This window comes from Pipistrellus kuhlii, unplaced genomic scaffold (genome assembly GCF_014108245.1).
Source record: "Pipistrellus kuhlii isolate mPipKuh1 unplaced genomic scaffold, mPipKuh1.p scaffold_m20_p_23, whole genome shotgun sequence".
Classification (NCBI taxonomy): Eukaryota; Metazoa; Chordata; class Mammalia; order Chiroptera; family Vespertilionidae; genus Pipistrellus; species Pipistrellus kuhlii.
Window position 1 is genome coordinate 9,064,523 of NW_023425522.1, and position 19,073 is coordinate 9,083,595.

Consider the following 19,073-nt stretch of genomic DNA (forward strand, 5'->3'; position numbering starts at 1 on the left):
TCATTGTTCTTCTGGCCCCACATTATTGACTCTTGAAGACTCCGGCACTTCGTTTCCTTAATCCATTGCCATCTTCCAGTCCCTTCTACTCCCAACTCTTGCTTAAATAGCTACCAGAGAGTTTCTTTTTTAATAAAAAAATATTTATTAGGCGTGTGTGTGTGTGTGTGTGTGTGAGAGAGAGAGAGAGACAAGTTTCCTAGTCTCTCACCTTTCCCTCTGCCCCCATCCCATTTTTTGGTTAATCCTCATCTGAGGATATTTTTCCATTGATTTTTAGAGCGAGTGGAAGGGAGAGGGCGAGACAAACATCAATGTGAGAGACACATTGATTGGTTGCCTCCTGCATGCACCGTGACCAGGGCCGGGGAACCTGCTACCAAGGTACATGCCCTTGACCAGAACCGAATCCAGGCCGCTTCAGTTAACCGGCTGATGCTGTCCACTGAGCCAAACTGGTTAGGGCCCATCCCACTTTTTGTCCGACTGGACACTGCTCCCCAGCTCACGGGTCACAGGGTATGGCCTCCAGACACAGGAAACAAAGGAGGGGAAGAAACAAGGTAAGGCCAACTGGAACAATGGTTATAGGCCCGCAGTCTCCTAACCCCCCTCCAATTCAGTCTAGTCAAATATCTAAGTCATCATCTGGGTCCTCTTGGTCCAGGTCATCATAAGCATCTGGCTCATAGAAGATACGGCTGGTAGGTTGGCCTAAGCCACGGCACAGGAGAGCTTGCTGCCTGAGAGAGAAGAATTGGTGCTGGTGAGGATGGGGAACAAGGGTCCTATCTGAATACCCTATACCTGGTAACTATGACTCCTTCTCTGTACTCCAAAGTTTTCTTGGTCCCAGTCCCTTTCTCTGACCTCCTGATTTAGTTAGTATTGAAGCACCATTTGGTCCTGGAATAGATTACCCAACACCACTCCCTTGCAGCTTGAGGGCAAGGATCCTGCCATAGTCTTACTTCAAGCACCCACACACTGGGCACAGAACAGGTATCTACTAAGCCCTTGTTAACCTGCCTCTGCCCACTCCATTTAGCTTCCTGTCCTGACCTTTTCCCCAGGGTCTGTTCTGGCTCAGCTCAGACCCAGATGTGGGGCTGGAACCCAAGGCTGTGATGGAGGAAAAAGATGACAAAGGCTTTGTCATTGTTGGGGTATGGGTGGTAGAGAGCCACTCCCCAGACTTGGCGCTGGAGATGGACTTCAACCCTAATAAAGTCAGAGGTTAATCAACAACCTGTTGTCACCCCACCTCTGGGGCCCAGACACTGGGCTCTATGCTTAAGGACCCAGGGATATAGGCTGCAGCCTTACTTTTCAGAGCTGAACTGGAAGGGCAGGGTCAGGCTATCTTTGACTTCCTTCTCTTTCTCGGACAGGTGAAGGTTAAAGGTCAAGTGAGTAGTGGGATCCACCTGTAGGTACAAAGGATGCTGTCATTATGCCCCATCCTTGTAATCTCTGCCCCCACCCCCAAACCTCTGCAGTTTTTATTCTCTCTTTTTGCCAGATCCCAACCCCATTCTCTTTTCTGGCCCTGGCGCTCTTAGATACCGGGTGTGTGCGAGGATCTGGGTGGGGCTGCGACTTCAGGGGAGACTCCCCTTGGAGGTCCAGGCTGAAGTCAGGCAGGATGGAGAACCACTGAATCTGGGGAAAAGGAGAGTATTAAAAGTTTTTTTTTCCATCTAACTGAAGAAACCAGAGAGAACTTCAGCCTCAATCGGCTGTGTCACTGCTTTCGGCTCTTGCTCTCACTCCTCATTCAAACTTATGAACTTGTTCCTTCCCCTCCCTAGGAACCACTCCCAGTCTTTTCTCCAGTTCCATTTCCTGGAACCAGTATCTTTCATTGGTTAAGCTCACAGGATCTGAGTTTCCCAGGCCACAAAGCGGGGGTAATAAAACTATCTCACAGGGAGCTGTGAAAGTTAAATGAGGAAAATAAGGAAATGATGGAAGCACAGAGAAGTGCTTCATCACATCGGCTTTTTTTTTTGTTCTTCCCCTCTGTCCGACCCCAACCTTTGGGCCTCCCAGGTTTCTCCTGACCTTATGTGTGAGACGATGTTGGGGCCTCCGATAGAGAATGTGAGCTGAGGCCTGGCCCCCTGTACCACTCAAGGTCACTTCAGTCTGAGCAAGGGAGCTCAGTGCTTCCAAGGGGCCCCGGCCATGTAGCTCTTCATGCAGCAGGCCCAGCACACACACATGTTCTACCGGGGAGCTGTCATCTGGAGAGGGACAAGAAATGCAGGTCACACAGGGCGAAGGGAGCGTTTAGGGTGGAGGCCCGGGATCAATGGTGAAGAGGAAAGAGAGAGAAGCAGGCCCATATTTCGTCACTGCTCTGCCACACTCCTAGCTCAGTGTGGCCGTTTCATGGCCCTGCATTGGCCTCCTCCAGCTCTCACCTCTCATGAACAGTGGAACCTCATTTCTCGAACTTAATTTGTTCCGGAAGGCTGTTCGAAAACCGAATCATTTTTTCCCCATTAGAAATAATGTAAATGGAATTAATCCCTTCCAGACCCCCAAATAATTGTTTTAACCTTTCTCATATATAGTACATGTCTATTGTACTGTTTAATCTATAAATAAACACTTTAAAAAAGGACATGAAATGTAAAGGAAAATTTAATGAAAAGGAAAGGAAATGTACACCAAAAAACGAAAATTTTACAATAAGTATAAACAGCAACAACAGCAAAAGAACACGAAAATGTTCACAGTACAACATCCTGAGATTTTTAACAGTGGTTAACTGACTCATATTTGTACGTTTTCTCCTTTGTCGCATGAAAGATGCGTGACTCAGCATACAGGTATCAGCATGAAAGGGTTGTCCGGTAGAGAGGCGGATTGTTTGCGATAGGAGACTTTCCAAAAACCTGGGTCCATGGTACTTCCTACTCCAATGTAGATCTCATCAGGAGACTACCGACTACAGCTCTCGGGCACCTCCAAGCCTTAATTAAGGATGAATCAGCACTTTCCTCACAGGGCCCCCGCTTCTTACATACCGAGTTACTTGCAGCTTTTCGAACTTGCCAAGATCCCATTGGTGCCTTTTGGGGGAGCATTTACACTATACTAAACACTTTACTGTAACATTTCAATCCTTATACAGTTCATCATTTTTAGGTTGAACCATATGAACTTGCTCATATTTGACATTTAACTACCTCTGAACTACAAAAAATGGCAATTCCACATGTTTACAGAGGAAACTGAAGTACTGAGAGATCAAGTACCATAATATAAAGCCAGGTTTCTGACTTCAAAGTCCATGCTGGCCTGGAAGTGCAGGGCTAGTACAGGGTGTGGCAAAAGTAGGTTTACAGTTGTTCAGATGGAAAGCATTTCAGTAAATAAAAATACAAGAACAAACTCTGGTTTCACAACTGCACTCCTACGTTTGCCCCGCCCTGTACTAGCCCTGCACTTCCAGGCTAGTCCTAGTGCCAGGGGCCTGGCCAAATCTGCTGGGCTCACCTCTTATCGTCAAGGTTCTTATCAGATTATCTTGTAACTACCTGTTTACTTGTCTGTATCCTTGATGAACTTTGAGCTCCCAGAAGACAAGGACTAGACTACAATTAAGTCTTTATCTTCCTATTATCTAAAATTGTACCTAACATGCTGTATGTATTTATTGTTTGCTGAATGAATGAATAAAATCGATGAGTAAAAAAGAACTTGGAAAAGTGATGGGTAGGTGGCATTACAGGAAAGTCAAGAACTAGAATAAAGGTTAAAGAGATTAAAAAAAAAAAAAAAAGGCCTGGCCAGCATAGCTCAGTGGTTGAGTACTGACCTATGAACCTGGAGGAAATGTACACCAAAAAACGAAAATTGTGACCTGGAGGTCACAATTTGATTCCCAGGTTGCAGACTTGATCCCCAGTGAGGGGTGTGCAGGAGGTAGCCGATCAATGATTCTCTAATTACTGATGTTCCTATCTCTCTCATTCTCCCTCTCCTTGCCTTTCTGAAATAAATAAAATATACTTTAAAAAAAGAGATTGAAAAAAAGGCCCTAGCTGGTGTGGCTCAGTTGGTTGAACATCGACCCATGCTCCAGTTTGATTCTTGGTTGGGACACATGCCCAGGTTGCAAGCTTAATCCCCAGTAGAGGGCTTATTGGAGGCAGCATATTGATGTTTCTTCTTCTCTGTCTCCCCCTCCCTTCTTTCCCAAAATCTATAAAAATGTATTTTTAAAGAATGGTTAAAGTAATACATTTTTTAAAAAGAGACGGAAGAAGAACCACTTGGAGATCTCTGATATGTTGTTCCTTGGCAGAGGGACACATCTGAGGGGAAGTAACGAAGGAGGGGTCTCACCGCGGTGGGAGTCCTGTCGGCTCAGAGCATGCAGGGCTTGGCAGAGTGCGGTGCATGGAAGGTGGAGCAGCAGCCAGCTCAGTGAATCAAGCGCAATGGTGACAGGACCGGGACCTGCTCTCCTGCGCATTGCTCTCAACACTCCCAGGGCCCCCCCCGGAAGGGCCTCTCCAGTGTTGGACCAGTTGAGAGGGTCTTGGAAGAGGTCATGGTAAACCAGCCTACAAAGAGAAAATAGGAGACAACATACTGCCCCTCTACCAGTCTTGAAATTCACCCTCTGACCTTTGTGGCGCTGTTTTCTCAGTTTTTACCAGTATCTTATATTCCAGTGAAAGGTAATAATGGAGAAGTAGAAAATAGTGATTGAGTAAAGAGACTTTGGCATCAGACAGCCCTGAACTCGAAGCTTGCTAACTGCCCAAGGACACGTAATGGATAAATTACTTAATCTTTGGTTTCTTCATTTGTAAAACAGGAATACAAACCTTTCGACATTTAGCACAGTGCTTGAAACATACTAAATACTTCATAAATGTTAGCTATCATCACTGTCAAATAAGTCTTGAGTGGTGCTTATCTCTGGATGGAAAGGAAAAGGAAAGAACGAGACATGGTTGCAGCCTGTAGAAGAGCTTAGCAAAGGCCACAAATTAAGCTATGTGGTACCAACTACAGATAAAATAGCAATTCAGGAAAGGGATGCCGGAGTGGGCTGAAAATCCTGGGAAAGCTTCATGGTGGCAGAACTCGTTCCCAGACCCCTTTCTGCCTTCTGTTTCCCTTTCAAATGGTATCTCAACATATAGCATCACCTCTCGCGCAATGACTGGTACAAAATAGGGCTCAACAGATAGATATAAACTATTATAATTCATGGAACTAGCCAGACCAGGAAGTAATCTTTCTTAATCAGGCAATGTAAATGGGTTCAGGGACCTCCTGACCTGGATACTTGCCCCTACCCCACATCTACAAGTCCATCTATAAGTGGCTCAAGTCCTTTTTCATTTGTCCTAAACGCTCCATTCATACTGCTACTCCCGCAAGCCAGCTCTGTCACCTCCTACATTATGCTCTAATTTCAAACCAATAGAGATCACATCTGCCTCATTCACCACTCTGTCTCCAGTGGGCAGCACTGATTCACAATTGGTGCTCAGTACATACACCTGAGTCAACCTGGATTACTGCAATAATTTTCCCACCTGGTTTCCCCATCTCCATGCTGACCCCTGACAACCCTTCTCAACACTGTGGTCACTGACTCTAACAGGAATGATGATACTACGCTCCCAAATTTTCAAATGACTCCCCACTTTCTTTACAACATCTTAACTCCTTTCAGACCCTGCAAGACCTTTCACTCTCAGGCATCTTTTTTGTTGTTGTTAATCCACTGGAAGATAGTATCCACGGGAGAAAGCCACATCAATTATCTTCCAAATGCGCCCCAACTGGGTCCCTGCCCTTGGGGAATGTACAACCCAAGTCCATGCCCTTGACTGGAACAGAACCCACGATCTCTGGGTTTGGGGGGCCAATGCTCTAACCACTGACCACGCTGGCCAGGGCTATCAGGTCTTTTGTTGTTGTTGTTGTTGTTAATCCATACCCCAGAATATTTTCCCATTGTTTTTAAAAAAATACATATTTTATTGACTTTTTACAGAGAAAAAAAGAAAGGGATAGAGTTAGAAACATCAATGAGAGAGAAACATCGATTCAGCTGCCTCTTGCACACTCTCTACTGGGGATGTGCTGGTAACCAAGGTACATGCCCTTGACCTGAATCGAACCTGAGATCCTTGAGTCTGCAGGCCGACGCTCTATCCACTGAGCCCAACAGGTTAGGGGTCCCATTGTTTTTTTAGAGACAGTGGAAGGGAGGAGGAAAGACAGAGAGAGAAACATCAATGTGAGAGAGACACATGGACTGGTTGCCTCCTGCACACTCTGTGGAGCCCTTAGATTGGAATTGAACCTGGGACCCTTTAATCTGCAAGTCAACGCTCTACCCACTAAGCAAAGTGGCTAGGGCTCAGGTATCTTTTTCTGTCTGACCTCAGTAAGCTCTCCCATCATCCATGCACTGGTATGCCTTCCTAATATATGCCTAACTGTGCATATGCTGTAGGACAAACCCCTCAGTAGCTTACAGTTAAGTGTTGATGCATGTTTGGAATCCAGATTCTGACTAACTCAAAAAAAGCAGAACATGTTTATTTTTCTTCTCCAGTACAAACTTGCCTACTGTAGGCCTTTACCCTCTATTTCACATTCTGCTTTGGATTCTCCACATACTCACCAATTCCTTATCACTCCTCTTGCTAATTCTTGCCTCCTGGAAGATCCATATCTATTCACTCAACGAATAAGTAGCTGGTACTACACACCATTAGACAAGAACACAGTAAGGATGGGCCAGGTACAGAAAGCCCCAGATGCCTAGCAAGGGCAAAAGTGGGAAAACAAGAACCTCACCTCCAGGATAAGCTGCCCTCTATCATATCTCTGGTCATGCAGTTTGGATGCCTGACCTTTTCTTCCCTAAAGATAACATCTAGGAAGGGGAGTGGGGGTGTGGGAAGAGACTGAACATAAACTGTGCACCTATGGATGAGGACAATGGGGGGTGGGGAAAGGGCAGAGGGTGGGGTGGGAACCTGATGGAGGGGGGAAAAAATGAACTTTTGTAATAATATGAATAAAGATGTATTAAAAATAATAATAATTAAAAATAAATATTAAAAAAAAAAAAAAAAAAAAAAAGGATAACATCTAGGCCTCTGTTGTATTTCAGCTCCAGGCCCAAAAAAGCAGCAAAACCAGATAAGTGGCCCTAACCGATTTGGCCCAGTGGATAGAGCATCAGCCTGAGGACTGAAGAGTCCCAGGTTTGATTCTGGTCAAGGGTATGTACCTTGGTTGCAGGCACATCCTCAGTAGCGGGTGTGCAGGAGGCAGCTGATTGACGTTTCTCTCTAATAGATGTTCCTAGCTCGCTCGCTCTCTCTTTTTTTTTTTAGAAATTTTTTTTATGTTTTATTTATTTTTACAGAGAGGAAGGGAGAGAGATAGAGAGTTAAAAACATTGATGAATTATTAATCAGCTGCCTCTTGCACGTCTCCCACTGGGGGATGTGTCCTCAACCAAGGTGCATGCCCTTGACCAGAATTGAACCCGGGACCCTTCAGTCTGCAGGCTGACGCTCAATCCACTGAGCCAAACCGGTTTCAGCTGTTCCTAGCTCTCTATCCCTCTCCCTTCCTCTCTGTAAAAAATCAATAAAATATATTTTTTTTTTAAAAGAAAAGAAACAACAGACAAGTGACCCCCATGGCTGCTTCAGGACCACAGACTAATGGCCCTGCTCCGGCACTGACCAATCAGTGGAGACCAGGCCCCTGAAGGGACACACCTGAAAAGCTGATGAATATTCTATTAAGACACTCCATCCTCCCCCAAGAGTCCCAATTGCAAGAAAGAGATAAATTTGCTCAAGAAAAAGGACCCAGCACCCACTCGCCAGAGCCATTCCCTCCCCCTTTCTTTTCTCCAAGGGACCCCACCAGACCTGCAACCAGGGGAGCAACAGGCAGTGGCAAATCGTCCGGGCTTAACCCCTTGAACCTGTCTCCTCAGTCCCCTTTTCTCTGACTTCTCAGTGAGCCAAGCAGCCCGGCCTCGGCTTTCCTGTTGCTGCTTCTATTCTATGCCCTTCCTTGTTTTACTGTCCTCAGTGGGTTTTTGCTGCCAACCTAGACTCATCTCCTGGAAGATCCATATCTATTCATTCAATGAATAAGTAGCTGCTACTACATACCGTTAGAAAGACAAGAACACAGTAAGGATGGGCTAGGCACAGAAAGCCCCTTGGCTTAGTGCTGTGTCGCACTTTCCTTTGGATATTCCCATTCCCCAACCCCTTTTCCTACGTAAGTTCAATTTTTCTTTATTCACCGTCTGAGGTGGCTATTTAGCCTGCCCAGGCATTACTGACTTGAACCTTTCACATGCCAGACCCTGGTCTTGCTGCTTTGAGGGAAATTCCTTAGCAATAGGAGGTCCCACGTCCAATGAACTCTCTTCCAATCTGTACTTACTGGCTGTTGGTAGCGGGATCAAAACCTTCACGAAACTCTTCCTCGCTCACTTCACAGCCCAGGACCTGGATCTGCTCTCCACTGGGGTACACAGGAGGCGATGTCAGGGTGGGCCCCGGCTTCCTGCCCCGGGAGGACGGGGAGGCGCCACGCGATACTCACCGCAGCGCGGCCTGCCTGATCAGCGCCTTCAGGAGACTGCGCCCCTCCCACTCCACCGAGTCTGGGGAGGACAGATAAGACAGCGTGAGCACAAGGTTTCCGCTTTCACGGACCATCGCTGCCACCACCCGAGCCTGTGACCCACGGCCCTTCCGCGCTGCTGCCGCCCCTCGAACCCGGTTCCCGAGCCCCCGTGCCGGCGCGCCTCACCCCGAAGCAGCACCAGGCCACCATGACCCGACAGCGACTCCAGCATCTCCCACTGGCGGACCTGCCGCTTCTCCGACGCCCTCTGATGGCGTCATCACCCGCGGTCCCGCCCCAGGGGAAGGGGCGGAGCGCCCATGGCTCCTCCCACCGCCGAGATCCGGCTCCGTCTGGACGGAGAGGTCACACTATGTTCAATATTCCCGGGGCGGTTCACGCGGAGGCGCCCCGCCCGCGCCGGGCGCCCATACGTACGGACGACGCCCCTCTCCACGTTTTTACAGTAACCAGGGCGGAGGAGCGGTTTGGGGCGGGTGTCGGCGGGAGGGGGAGGCGGCCGCACGATCCCGTCAGACCGCCCGAACTCGGGGTCAATTGGAGTCACCCCGCCCCGCTCACCCCGTCAGAGGCGGGGCCCGCTCCGCCCCAGGCCGGCCCACCGCCGCCGTCTGCGCGTGCGCGGTCCGCGGCCTTGTGCGCGGCCACACCGCCCTCCCGGTCCCTCCCCGTAGGCCGAGTCCGGAGCTGCAGCCCGGGTGAAGCGCACACACGTCACCACCGGAAGTAGTGTCAGAGGTGAAAGGAGGGGGGAAGAAAGGAGGAGGGAGCCCTTTGGTAAAATGGCGCCTGTCAGAGTGGGAAATCCAGCTGCAGAAGCTGCAGCCCCGCTCCTCAGCGGTTAAGGCGCCCCCGACCTCGGGGAGGGGGAGGCCGCTCCGGCTCAGGCATCCGCGCCCTTCGGCTCCCCCTCCCCTCCTCCCCCGCTCCTCCGCCAGCCGGCCCGTCCTCCCGGGCCGCGGCCCTTCGCGCGCCGCTGCCCGCGCCCGCCCCTTTCCCGCGGGCAGCCCCCTAGCGCGCCTGCGCAGCGGGCCGCCCTCCGCTTCCTCCCCTCCCCCTCCTTTCTCCCCAGCCCCCTCCCCCGGGCCCCCTCCCCCAATTCTCCATCCCCTTCCCTCCTGCGCTCGGAGGACCCCGTCCTAACCCGGTCTGTCTCGGCCCGCAGTCTCCGCGAAGCCGCCGGTGCCACTCCCTGCCCATGTGGGCCCCCGCGGGCTGCCCACGCCTGCCCCCCAGCTCCTGGTTCCGCTGGGCTTTGCCCTCGCCCGGGGTGGCTTTCTGAGCCGCCCGCTCCGTGCCCCTCTCTGCAGCCTCTCCTGCCATTCGGGGCCCCCGTTCCCCCTCCCGGCGGCGGGGGGCTGCCCCCGGGGGGCTGGCGGAGCTGGGCCGCGGGGGCCCCGGGGCCGGCGGTGCCGGGGTCATCGGGATGATGCGGACGCAGTGTCTGCTGGGGCTGCGCACGTTCGTGGCCTTCGCCGCCAAGCTGTGGAGCTTCTTCATTTACCTTTTGCGGAGGCAGATCCGCACGGTGAGCCTGGGCGGGCGCTGGTCGTGGTGGGGACCTCGGTCAGCGGTGCTCACGGGTTTTCGGAAAGTGTCGGGCCTCTGTCGGGTCCTGATAGCAGCTTCTCCCCTTAGCGAATTAGGGCACCTTTCGCAGGGCATGGGGTGGAATGGGGAGGAGGGAGATCCTTGTAGTAGAACCAAGATTGGGGGGAGGGGGACTTAGACAGGGACAGGATTTGGCAATTCTTGGGGGCTAGGGTGGTGGGTGGGGCGCTCTTAATAAAAGCTGGAGTTGCTGCTAAAGGAACGGAGAGGCGGGGAACACCTGTTTGATGGCAGCAGATCTGTTCATGTGGGCTAATCCTCCTGTTATTAGGAAACGGTGTGTTTGGCCTTATAACAAGGGAGCCACGGGCTTAGGGGTCTAGAGTGGAGGTGGGTGGAAGGGTATATGTGACAAACAAGGGCGGGAACTTGAGAAAAACCCTGTGTGTGAAGGAGAAACCCCTGCGGTTTGCATTAAGGCAACTCCTCCAAAAAAGCCCAGAAAACTTACTTCGTAATGTGAGTGTGGGTACCTGGGTTTATTGAGATCCTGGGACTAAGATGCTTTTTTATGTTGGGCTGCTTTAGTTGCGGAAGGGAGCACACACAGTAAAGCCAGGGTATTTCTGTCCGCAGGCCGTGTTTGTCAGTTGTAGGCTTGAATCCCAGGGCAAGGCCCCTTGTTTCTCCCGGAGAACCCCAGCTTTGTGAGAGGTTCTGGGGACAGTGGAAACTGCATGTATCCGTGCCTCTGGGTTCCGTCCCTCATAGTTTTTCACCAAAGTCAAAGCTTCTTAGGATAATATCGTTGCGGTCCCACCACCACTGGGAAGAACCCTCTGAAGTCTGGGGAAAATTAAGTGAGCTAGGGTGCTGAGTTCTCTGGTCTGAACTCTTTGGCATACCTCAGGAAAACTTGAAAGAATAAAACCAGGTAGGAGCTGCCTGTGTCAGGGAATTTCCAGAAAACCCTGGGCGGTAGTGGTGAACTCGATTGATTTGGGGCAGTGGGCCTGGCCTTGCATTTAGTGTCTCCTTTACCATTCGACTTCCATTTCCTGATTTAGAGTATGGATTGTTCTGGGTGGTCATGGTGGTAGGCAGGGCTATTTCCTTGAGACAAGAGTTAGGAGCCTAGAACCATGGTCGGCAAACTGCGGCTCTTTGGCCCCTTGAGTGTGTCTCTTCCACAAAATAGCACTGCCCCGGCGAGTCTATTTTGAAGAAGTGGTGTTAGAAGTTTAAGTTTAAAAAATGTGGCTCTCCAAAGAAATTTCAGTCGTTGTACTGTTGGTATCTGGCTCTGTTGACTGAATTTGCCGACCACTGGCCTAGAAGAATTTGGGGTTAGATGCTCAGATGTGTGGGTCAGCCCCTGGGGTTTTCTCTCCATGTTAGCTACCATCTCTCTCTGCTTGGCCTAGCTCTGAGCACCCCACCTTCTTCTGCTGACACATCATTTTTTGTTCTGGGTGCAGGGAGTAGTCCTTCAGCCCAGCCAGAGGTTAGTTGCTTTCCTTTGAGCAGCACTGACCCCACAGTCTTTTGTCTTCTCTTCCAATCTGGTCTTTCCCCCGCCCCCTTCCTGGCAGATGCTTGGAGCAGTCCCTGCATGCCTAGCATGTGCAACCCGAGATAGCAGGCAGGACACCCGAGCTGCTTCAGCCTCATGGTGGCCCAGGGAGAAAAGAAGGGCAGATGCCTTGGGATTAGGGGTGAGGGCTCTTTGGTTTGCAAGGGGACCCTGGTTCTGGTGAGCCCGGGGCCTGCGGTTGGTCTGAAGAGCATTTGTCTGTGCCTTAGAAGAAAAGGGCAGAGGAGGGAACTGCCAGGCTTTGCATGGGGGAGAGTAAGTGTTAGAAGTAAGAGCCTTAAGGAAAGGTTTGGAGGAACTAGAAGGCTGAGCTAGGGATGCCCTTGTCCCATCCTCACCTCTTACTCATAGCCCTTACTTCACTCTGGCTTTCTCCACGCCCTGTCAGTTGGCTTGGCGGGTGGGGCTTTCCAATGTCCTCTGCTTTGCCCTGGGTACCAGGAAAAGGAGGCTGTTCTGAGGGCTTAGGTTCTTTGCAACTTGTGACTTGGCTCATAGAGACAGAAATGGACAGGTGGCTGGTTAAAATAGGCCTGGTGGCCCCTAGCCAGAGGAACTTAGCTGACCTGACAACCCCTGGGTTCCCTCATCCTCTGTTCCCCCTAGGAGCCCAAGGACCTCCCTTCTTGACTCCTACTCTGTGTCCACTGAGGAATCCGAGGCTGAAGGGAGTTGTCACAAAGAATCCCTGGGGTGGACGTGGGGAGAGCTGTGACTTCTTTGTTCAAAGTAGCAAGGGGTATCAGAGTTAAGAGAGCAGGTTCTTGTATCGGCCTGCATGGGTACAATCCTGACTCCACCACTTTATCCATTCTAGTATTAACTGTCCACTGTCCACCCCTTGCTACAGTGTTCTAGGAATACAGCGTGATGGAGGCAAAATCCATGTTTTCATGGAGCTATTTTCATTCTAATTGGATCAAACAGCTAAATAATATAATTCCTAGCTGTGTGGCCTTAGGCAATGTTTTCAATCTCTTCAAGCTTCAGTTTATTCTTAAAACAAGAATATTATTGTTTTGAGAAATAAATAAAGACATCTTAAGTTCATTTACACAGTGCCCAACACACCGTAAATGTTCAACACGTGCTACCTGTTGTTACTGAGGAAGATTTCCTTGTCAAGGATTCTAATCCTCTTTTGTTCTCAGGTAATTCAGTACCAAACTGTTCGATATGATATCCTCCCCTTATCTCCGGTGTCCCGGAATCGGCTAGGTGAGTTTGCTAGCCGGGAAGATCCTTTAAGGTGAGGCAGGGTTCGGGGTCTGGGCTGGAAGTTGGTTGGTGTTTTCTCCTGTTCAGGCCAGGTGAAGAGGAAGATTCTGGTGCTGGATCTGGATGAGACACTTATTCACTCCCATCATGATGGGGTTCTGAGGCCCACAGTCCGACCTGGAACACCTCCTGACTTCATCCTCAAGGTGTGTGCTGTGGGAAGTGATGGAATGGTTATGTCTGTTCTACTTAGACCTTTCCCAGCCCCACAATGTGTTGTCTCCATCCCCTGGCACCAGTGCCAGCCTGAAGAAGGGGAGCAGGCAGGGAGGGTGGGGGTGTCTCCAGGCAGTGCTGTGGTGCTCAGGACCTCCCCCAGTCCTTCCCTGTTCCTCTACAGGTGGTAATAGACAAACATCCTGTCCGGTTTTTTGTACATAAGAGGCCCCATGTGGATTTCTTCTTAGAAGTGGTGAGTTTGCAGAAGCCAAAGGGAGCTCTGTGATGAAGGAATGGCTTTAGGGCTCTGGTGATTGAGAAGGTTTGGAGGAAGTAGGGGTGAGGAGAAATGGCTAGGGGCAATTTGTGGGTGGGAGGTTGTGGTATGGTTGAAGAATGGCTTTTGGTAGTTTGGGTTCATTTGTTCGGGTATAATTCTGTTCTTCCACAGGCTTCCTGCTCTTCTGTCCTTGCATCTTTGAATCTTAGTTAAGGGTGTATGGTGCCTAAGACCCTGAGTTTGGGGGCACTCAGAATTTTGTGTCCTCAGAGACATTCGATAGCCCCAGTGAAAGGGCACTACATGTCTAAACGAATGATCAGCTCTTCTGATACCTCCTCCTTCCCCTATCTATTTCAGGTGAGCCAGTGGTACGAGCTGGTAGTATTCACAGCAAGCATGGAGATTTATGGCTCTGCTGTGGCAGACAAACTAGACAATAGCAGAAGCATTCTTAAGAGGAGATACTACAGACAGGTAAGGGGCTAGAATCCACGTCTAAGCAAACTCCGGAGGCAGGTCACCAGACAGGGATTTGAGTTTGAGGCAGTTGCCTTGCAGTGAGACCTGGGGATGTGAGGGAGGCTTACTGCATGATCCCCTTTGTGGGAGTTTGGCTGCCCAGGCGTTGGGGTTGGGGGAGCAATTACAGAGGATCGAGTCTCCTTTTGATACCAAACTCACCCTGCCTTGTAGCATTGCACTTTGGAATTGGGCAGCTACATCAAGGACCTCTCTGTGGTCCACAGTGACCTCTCCAGCATTGTGATCTTGGATAACTCCCCAGGGGCTTACAGGAGCCATCCAGGTATGGGGCAATGGGGTGAGTGTGAAGGTCCAGGAAGTGGCTCTGAGGAAGTATTTTGAATGCGTGGAGCTGGGGTGCCTTACTTTATTGTCGGCCAAGATGCAAATTGTTTCTCTCTTAAATGAGATTTTCCCCCTCCCTCGCATGTCTGTTCTGTAAATCAGATTCCTCATAGCAGATATATGTCATATGATGGCGGTAGGTGTGACTAGAAGCCTCATACTAGTATACGATACAGTGATTACGGTTAATTTATTTTGGAGTACAAATCGGGAAGGTTTTTCTTAGGTGATTGATTTGGGTAGGTGACTGGTGGTGAGGTGAATACATGTATTTTAAAGTAATGATTTCTACTCCCAAACAAAAGAAAAAACACCTTGTCCCTCTTGAATCCATTGATTCTTCTGTGACTTCTCCACTCTCAGACAATGCCATCCCCATCAAGTCCTGGTTCAGCGACCCCAGCGACACCGCGCTTCTCAATCTGCTCCCGATGCTGGATGCCCTCAGGTAAGGAAAACTAGACATTTACCTTCAGTGGGAAAGAAGAGGTGGGGAATCCCGAGAGGGATTAAAAGTTTGTCCTCTTTTATCTATCTCTCTTCCCTTAAGCATTTAGCAGTTGAATGGAAATCTTATATTAAAGCTGACCATTTTTAGCCCTAGTGTTTTGAGCAGACTGAACCTCACTCTCATTATGTGAAACGGTGACTGCCCCACCTCTCCAGTGAGGCTGCCTGTCACTGGAAGGACTCTACCAATGCAAGTTATTGTCACCCCAGGTTCACCGCTGATGTCCGCTCTGTGCTAAGCCGAAACCTTCACCAACACAGGCTCTGGTGACAGCTGCTCCCCCTCCACCTGAGTTGGGGTGGGGGGGAAAAGGAGGGTGAGCCCTCGAGATGCTGTCTGACGCCCTGTCCAACGGTGAGGACTGCCTGGGCAGGGTCTGCCCCTCCCTCCCCTCTCTGCCCTGGGAGCCCTGCACTCCGTATGGAACCTGGATGGACACACGGGCCAGACTCTGAAGCAGCCTCTCTCAAACTTCGTGCTCGCACTCCCTGGAAACCCGCCTGGGACATACGCAGAGGTCTAGGAGAGCCGAAACACTGTCTTGTGACTGAGAGAGGACTGGCCAGAGAGACAGACAGACATTCAATAATCCGGGAGGCTCGGAGAGAAGCCAAGCCAGCTTTGTTGTGATTTAATTTTTTAAAAAACTCTTGTACAAAACTGATCTAATTCTTCACTCCAAGGGCTGGGTTGTGGGTGGGAAATGGACTTGGGCCACTGGATTTCCTCCAAACTTGTCCCCTCCCCTCCTTTTCTCTACATTTCCCTTTCTTAGATTTCCTCAGACCTGTAACCAGCTTTCTCTCTGTTTCTCCCCCACCCTCCCCCTTCTTTTAAACCATGCATTATAACTTTGAAACCAAAGCTGCCCCAGGTCCTTCTCTGGGGTTTGGGGACATGAAAGGCAGAGGGGAGAGACTGCTGCTGGTCCTAGGGTTAGGGGGAAAGGTGGTGTTGGCTTGGCGAGGATGGAGTGGTGAACATATACCTCCCACGCTTTGGTGGGAAGCGGCTAAGCGGCGAGATGGGCGTCCTGGCTGGGAGAAAAGGACAGCTGTGTGTCCTCGGAACTTGAGCTTCAGAGCGGAAGGACACAGGGGTATGAAAGGAGAAACCTAGATGCCAGAAAATGCGTATAGCTGGAGAAAGGCCGGGCTGGGGGCTGGCTAGGTAAGCTCAGCGGCCTGTCCCTGGGCGCGGCGCCCTCGGCCCTCTGCCCTCCCCGGATACACCGACCAGCCTCTGGGATCCCGCTCCAGCAGTTTCGGCTCGGCCTCCCTCTGCCCTCCTGCAGCCGGCTCTACTTTTCGCATTCGCCACGTGACGTTCCACCCTTCCCTCCGGTCACATGATTGCGTTGCTACGAGTCTGAGTGTTCTTCCGCGCTGACGTAGTCCCCACCTTTCAAGCCTACTCTCCAGTCGCTATTGGTCCACCCTCCTGAAACCTAAGCGTTCTGTGCGTCTCTGTAAACATATATTAGTTTCTGCCCTCTATTTCGGAAGACCCCCCTTCTCCCCTGGGGAACTACTTTGTTTTGGTGTCAACGGCCGCCTTTTGCGTACCAACAACTATTCGTGAATAGCTGTCCTTGTAAGTTATCTCCGCTTTCCTCTACGTTATGTCCGGAGAGAATTGGGGGGGGACCGAGTCTCCAATTATGGTTACTATCTCCTACCTTCTTTCCCAGCTTCGTGGGGAAGGTCAGGAAATGGGTTTTCCGTTCTTTTTGAAGGTAGGGAAGACCAATCACCCAAATTTGCTACGTCGCCCCTGTAGCCCACAAATTGATTCCGAAGTGATTACGCTGGCGGCGTGGGGGTGCGGTCAGTAGGCGGTGCTAAGTGGTCCGCGTTGGAGCTGCTGCGCTAGTGGCGTACGTAGCACGCAGGGCGGCCCCAGATGGGCGGGGGCGGGTTGGCGAATAGGGAAGTGGCGCAAGTCTTGGGATCGCTCCGCTGAATCCGCCTGCGCGTCGCCACCGTCGCCGCCGCCGCCCCCCGTCCGGGCCCCCCCCTCCCTGGGTTTCCTCAGCCCAGTCCGGTCCAGCCCGGTTCCCGGGAGGATGAAGTTCGTGTATAAGGAGGAGCATCCGTTCGAGAAGCGCCGTTCTGAGGGCGAGAAGATCAGAAAGAAATACCCGGACCGGGTCCCGGTGAGGACGGCAGCCTGGGCCGAGGGCGCGGGGCGCTGGTACTGACGCCACAGCCTAGGCTTGGGTCCGGACGGGCAGTGCGGCCATCAGGCTGCTTACTGGCTGCGGTGGGGTTGGAAGCGACCCTGAAACCGCTCTCTGGGGCTGGAGGTGAAAGGAGGGGCAGTGGTGGTAGCTGGGGGCTCGGGTGTAGATGGGGGAGCTAGACCTTGGAATTTGGGTCGGAGGCTATAGGGAGTTTGACAGTCTGAATGTCACATGGTAATTACCCCAGCTACCTAGGCTTTGAGATTGAAACTACAGCCGCCCAGACAAGTCATCCCGTGGGGTTAAGCTAGTTGTTTATTATGACGCCCTCCATTCAGGGCCCTGCGTGGTTGAGAGGGTTGAGTCAGTGGGGTCCCAGGTCTCTACTCAGAGCTGCATCACGTGGTCAGAGACAAAGAAATGAGTCTGGGGTGTTTGGGTGCTTAGGAATATTGTTGCTTGGGTTCCTGGCAGGTGGAGCTGGGAGTTGTAATATCTAATGTCTTCTCATTTTCATCTTCCCTTTATCAGGTGATAGTAGAAAAGGCTCCCAAAGCTCGGATAGGGGACTTGGACAAAAAGAAATACCTGGTGCCTTCTGATCTCACAGGTGGGAACCTTATCACAATACCCAGGTTTTGCTACATGTGGGAGGAGACTCCACATAGCAGCTGTTCTTTTGGAGGCATTTGTGATATCTGTGACTTTATCACATCTTATATTTTGGGCAGTTGGGCAGTTCTATTTCTTGATCCGGAAGCGAATTCACCTCCGAGCTGAGGATGCCTTGTTTTTCTTTGTCAACAATGTCATTCCACCCACCAGTGCCACGATGGGTCAGCTATACCAGGTATGGCGATTGGGACGTAGTGGTGGTTTTGGAGAGGAGTTGGAAGAGCTTGAGGGGAAGAAAGTTTTATTTAGGTCAGTTCTTGGATTCACTGGGTAAACCTGGGTTGGAGGTTTGGACAGGACAGTGGGAGTAGACAGAAGGGAGAGAACAGTGTGCTGGGGCAACTGTTCTGATATGGACCCTCCCCCACCCTCGTCTTCCAAGGCAGCAGAGAGCAGTTTGAGGGTTGTGGGGGGTTTTTTCCCCCAGGGCTGCTGCTAGAGATAATCCTTTTAGGCTGAGAGGTCCTGGAACAAATGAGGGAGAGAATTAAGGCACTGGTTTTGAGGGTCTTCAAAAAAATGGTTTTTGAAGAATGTGTTTGGGTGTTGGGTGGTTCAGGTAACTAAAGGCCAGATGCCTGAGCACCATTATTTTCTGCTTTCACCCCAGGAACACCATGAGGAAGACTTCTTTCTATACATTGCCTACAGTGACGAAAGTGTCTATGGCCTGTGAAGCTGCTGCGCCTGCGGTGGGGGGGTCCCATTCTACATAGAGAGAGATGGCCCCCCCTTCCCTGACTTCTTCCTTCAGGACCTGTACTTCCTAATGTTTGAGGCTCTTCTCCAGAACCTCCAGCAGGGGGGTTAATGGGGGTGATGGCCTCTGGTACCTCTCCTTTCTCCTGCCTTCTCCTTTCTACCACCTTTCCCACTCTGCTTTAGACTTCTTGATTGTCAGTCTCTGTCACATCCAGTGATTGTTTTGGTTTCTGTACCTTTTCTAACTGCCCATGGAGCTCAGAACCCCAATACTGGTTCCCTTTCACTGTCTTCTTGTGGGGTAGATGGAAGGGGATGAAATTGTGGGGGGGGGGGGGAGGTAAGAGGCACATCAATAAAGAGGAAACCACCAAGCTGAACTGGATTTTGCTTTGTGTTGCTACATTCTCCATTGCTTTTTAGTGGTTGGTGGGAAAAGATGAGATTGGGGGGATAGTAATATATTTTGGCTTATTCTATTGATATCGGGCTTTTCCTTGTGCATAAAAGGGTGCTTTTTGTTGTGATGGATGGGATATCCTGAGTATTGTTTCTTGAAACTTCAGTTGTATATACCTGTGTATTGGGTCCTGATGTA

At 50.6% G+C, this 19,073-nt stretch overlaps 3 protein-coding genes across 13 annotated transcripts; 2 read left to right on the plus strand and 1 right to left on the minus strand.

Moving 5' to 3' along the window:
• Positions 1-319: 319 nt before the first annotated feature.
• On the minus strand, positions 320-8,993 carry ELP5 (elongator acetyltransferase complex subunit 5). Of its 5 annotated transcripts, none has more exons than XM_045586583.1 (8): positions 8,839-8,992; positions 8,629-8,689; positions 8,467-8,547; positions 4,360-4,580; positions 2,065-2,246; positions 1,567-1,662; positions 1,327-1,427; positions 320-739 (listed from the first exon to the last, which is right to left on the minus strand). In XM_045586583.1, exons 1-8 carry the CDS (start codon positions 8,882-8,884, stop codon positions 715-717), a joined length of 813 nt encoding a protein of 270 aa, XP_045442539.1. In that variant the 5' UTR covers positions 8,885-8,992; the 3' UTR covers positions 320-714. The 5 variants fall into 5 exon arrangements, with proteins under 5 accessions (XP_045442539.1, XP_045442541.1, XP_045442540.1 ...); XM_036452287.2 differs by having other exon boundaries at positions 324-743; positions 8,839-8,991; XM_045586585.1 differs by lacking the exon at positions 1,327-1,427 and having other exon boundaries at positions 320-743; positions 8,839-8,993.
• A 284-nt stretch (positions 8,994-9,277) lies between these two features.
• On the plus strand, positions 9,278-15,780 carry CTDNEP1 (CTD nuclear envelope phosphatase 1). 7 transcript variants are annotated; one of them, XM_036452294.2, is made up of 9 exons: positions 9,278-9,411; positions 9,839-10,201; positions 12,970-13,036; positions 13,124-13,242; positions 13,416-13,508; positions 13,896-14,012; positions 14,232-14,358; positions 14,769-14,853; positions 15,126-15,780. In XM_036452294.2, the coding sequence occupies exons 2-9, from the start codon at positions 10,100-10,102 to the stop codon at positions 15,184-15,186; spliced, it is 771 nt and encodes a 256-aa protein (XP_036308187.1). In that variant the 5' UTR covers positions 9,278-9,411; positions 9,839-10,099; the 3' UTR covers positions 15,187-15,780. The 7 variants fall into 7 exon arrangements, with proteins under 7 accessions (XP_036308187.1, XP_036308186.1, XP_036308190.1 ...); XM_036452293.2 differs by lacking the exon at positions 9,278-9,411 and having other exon boundaries at positions 9,418-10,201; XM_036452297.2 differs by lacking the exon at positions 9,278-9,411 and having other exon boundaries at positions 9,418-10,201; positions 13,437-13,508; positions 14,232-14,343.
• A 1,069-nt stretch (positions 15,781-16,849) lies between these two features.
• On the plus strand, positions 16,850-18,855 carry LOC118726941 (GABA type A receptor-associated protein). The gene is made up of 4 exons (XM_036452301.2): positions 16,850-17,071; positions 17,630-17,708; positions 17,830-17,948; positions 18,384-18,855. The coding sequence occupies exons 1-4, from the start codon at positions 16,982-16,984 to the stop codon at positions 18,447-18,449; spliced, it is 354 nt and encodes a 117-aa protein (XP_036308194.1). The 5' UTR covers positions 16,850-16,981; the 3' UTR covers positions 18,450-18,855.
• Positions 18,856-19,073: the final 218 nt, after the last annotated feature.

Excerpts from the sequence above, each read along its gene's own strand:
- ELP5 (XM_036452287.2), bottom strand. The coding sequence starts at position 8,884 with ATGCTGGAGTCGCTGTCGGGTCATGGTGGCCTGGTGCTGCTTCGGG. Across the intron at positions 8,690-8,838 it reads TGGCCTGGTGCTGCTTCGGG|ACTCGGTGGAGTGGGAGGGG; the intron begins GTGAGGCGCGCC and ends TGTCCTCCCCAG. Across the intron at positions 2,247-4,359 it reads CCGACAGGACTCCCACCGCG|ATGACAGCTCCCCGGTAGAA; the intron begins GTGAGACCCCTC and ends GTCCCTCTCCAG.
- CTDNEP1 (XM_036452294.2), top strand. The coding sequence starts at position 10,100 with ATGATGCGGACGCAGTGTCTGCTGGGGCTGCGCACGTTCGTGGCCTTC. Across the intron at positions 13,509-13,895 it reads TGGATTTCTTCTTAGAAGTG|GTGAGCCAGTGGTACGAGCT; the intron begins GTGAGTTTGCAG and ends TATCTATTTCAG. Across the intron at positions 14,013-14,231 it reads AGAGGAGATACTACAGACAG|CATTGCACTTTGGAATTGGG; the intron begins GTAAGGGGCTAG and ends CCTGCCTTGTAG.
- LOC118726941 (XM_036452301.2), top strand. The coding sequence starts at position 16,982 with ATGAAGTTCGTGTATAAGGAGGAGCATCCGTTCGAGAAGCGCCGTTCT. Across the intron at positions 17,709-17,829 it reads GGTGCCTTCTGATCTCACAG|TTGGGCAGTTCTATTTCTTG; the intron begins GTGGGAACCTTA and ends TATTTTGGGCAG. Across the intron at positions 17,949-18,383 it reads CGATGGGTCAGCTATACCAG|GAACACCATGAGGAAGACTT; the intron begins GTATGGCGATTG and ends CTTTCACCCCAG.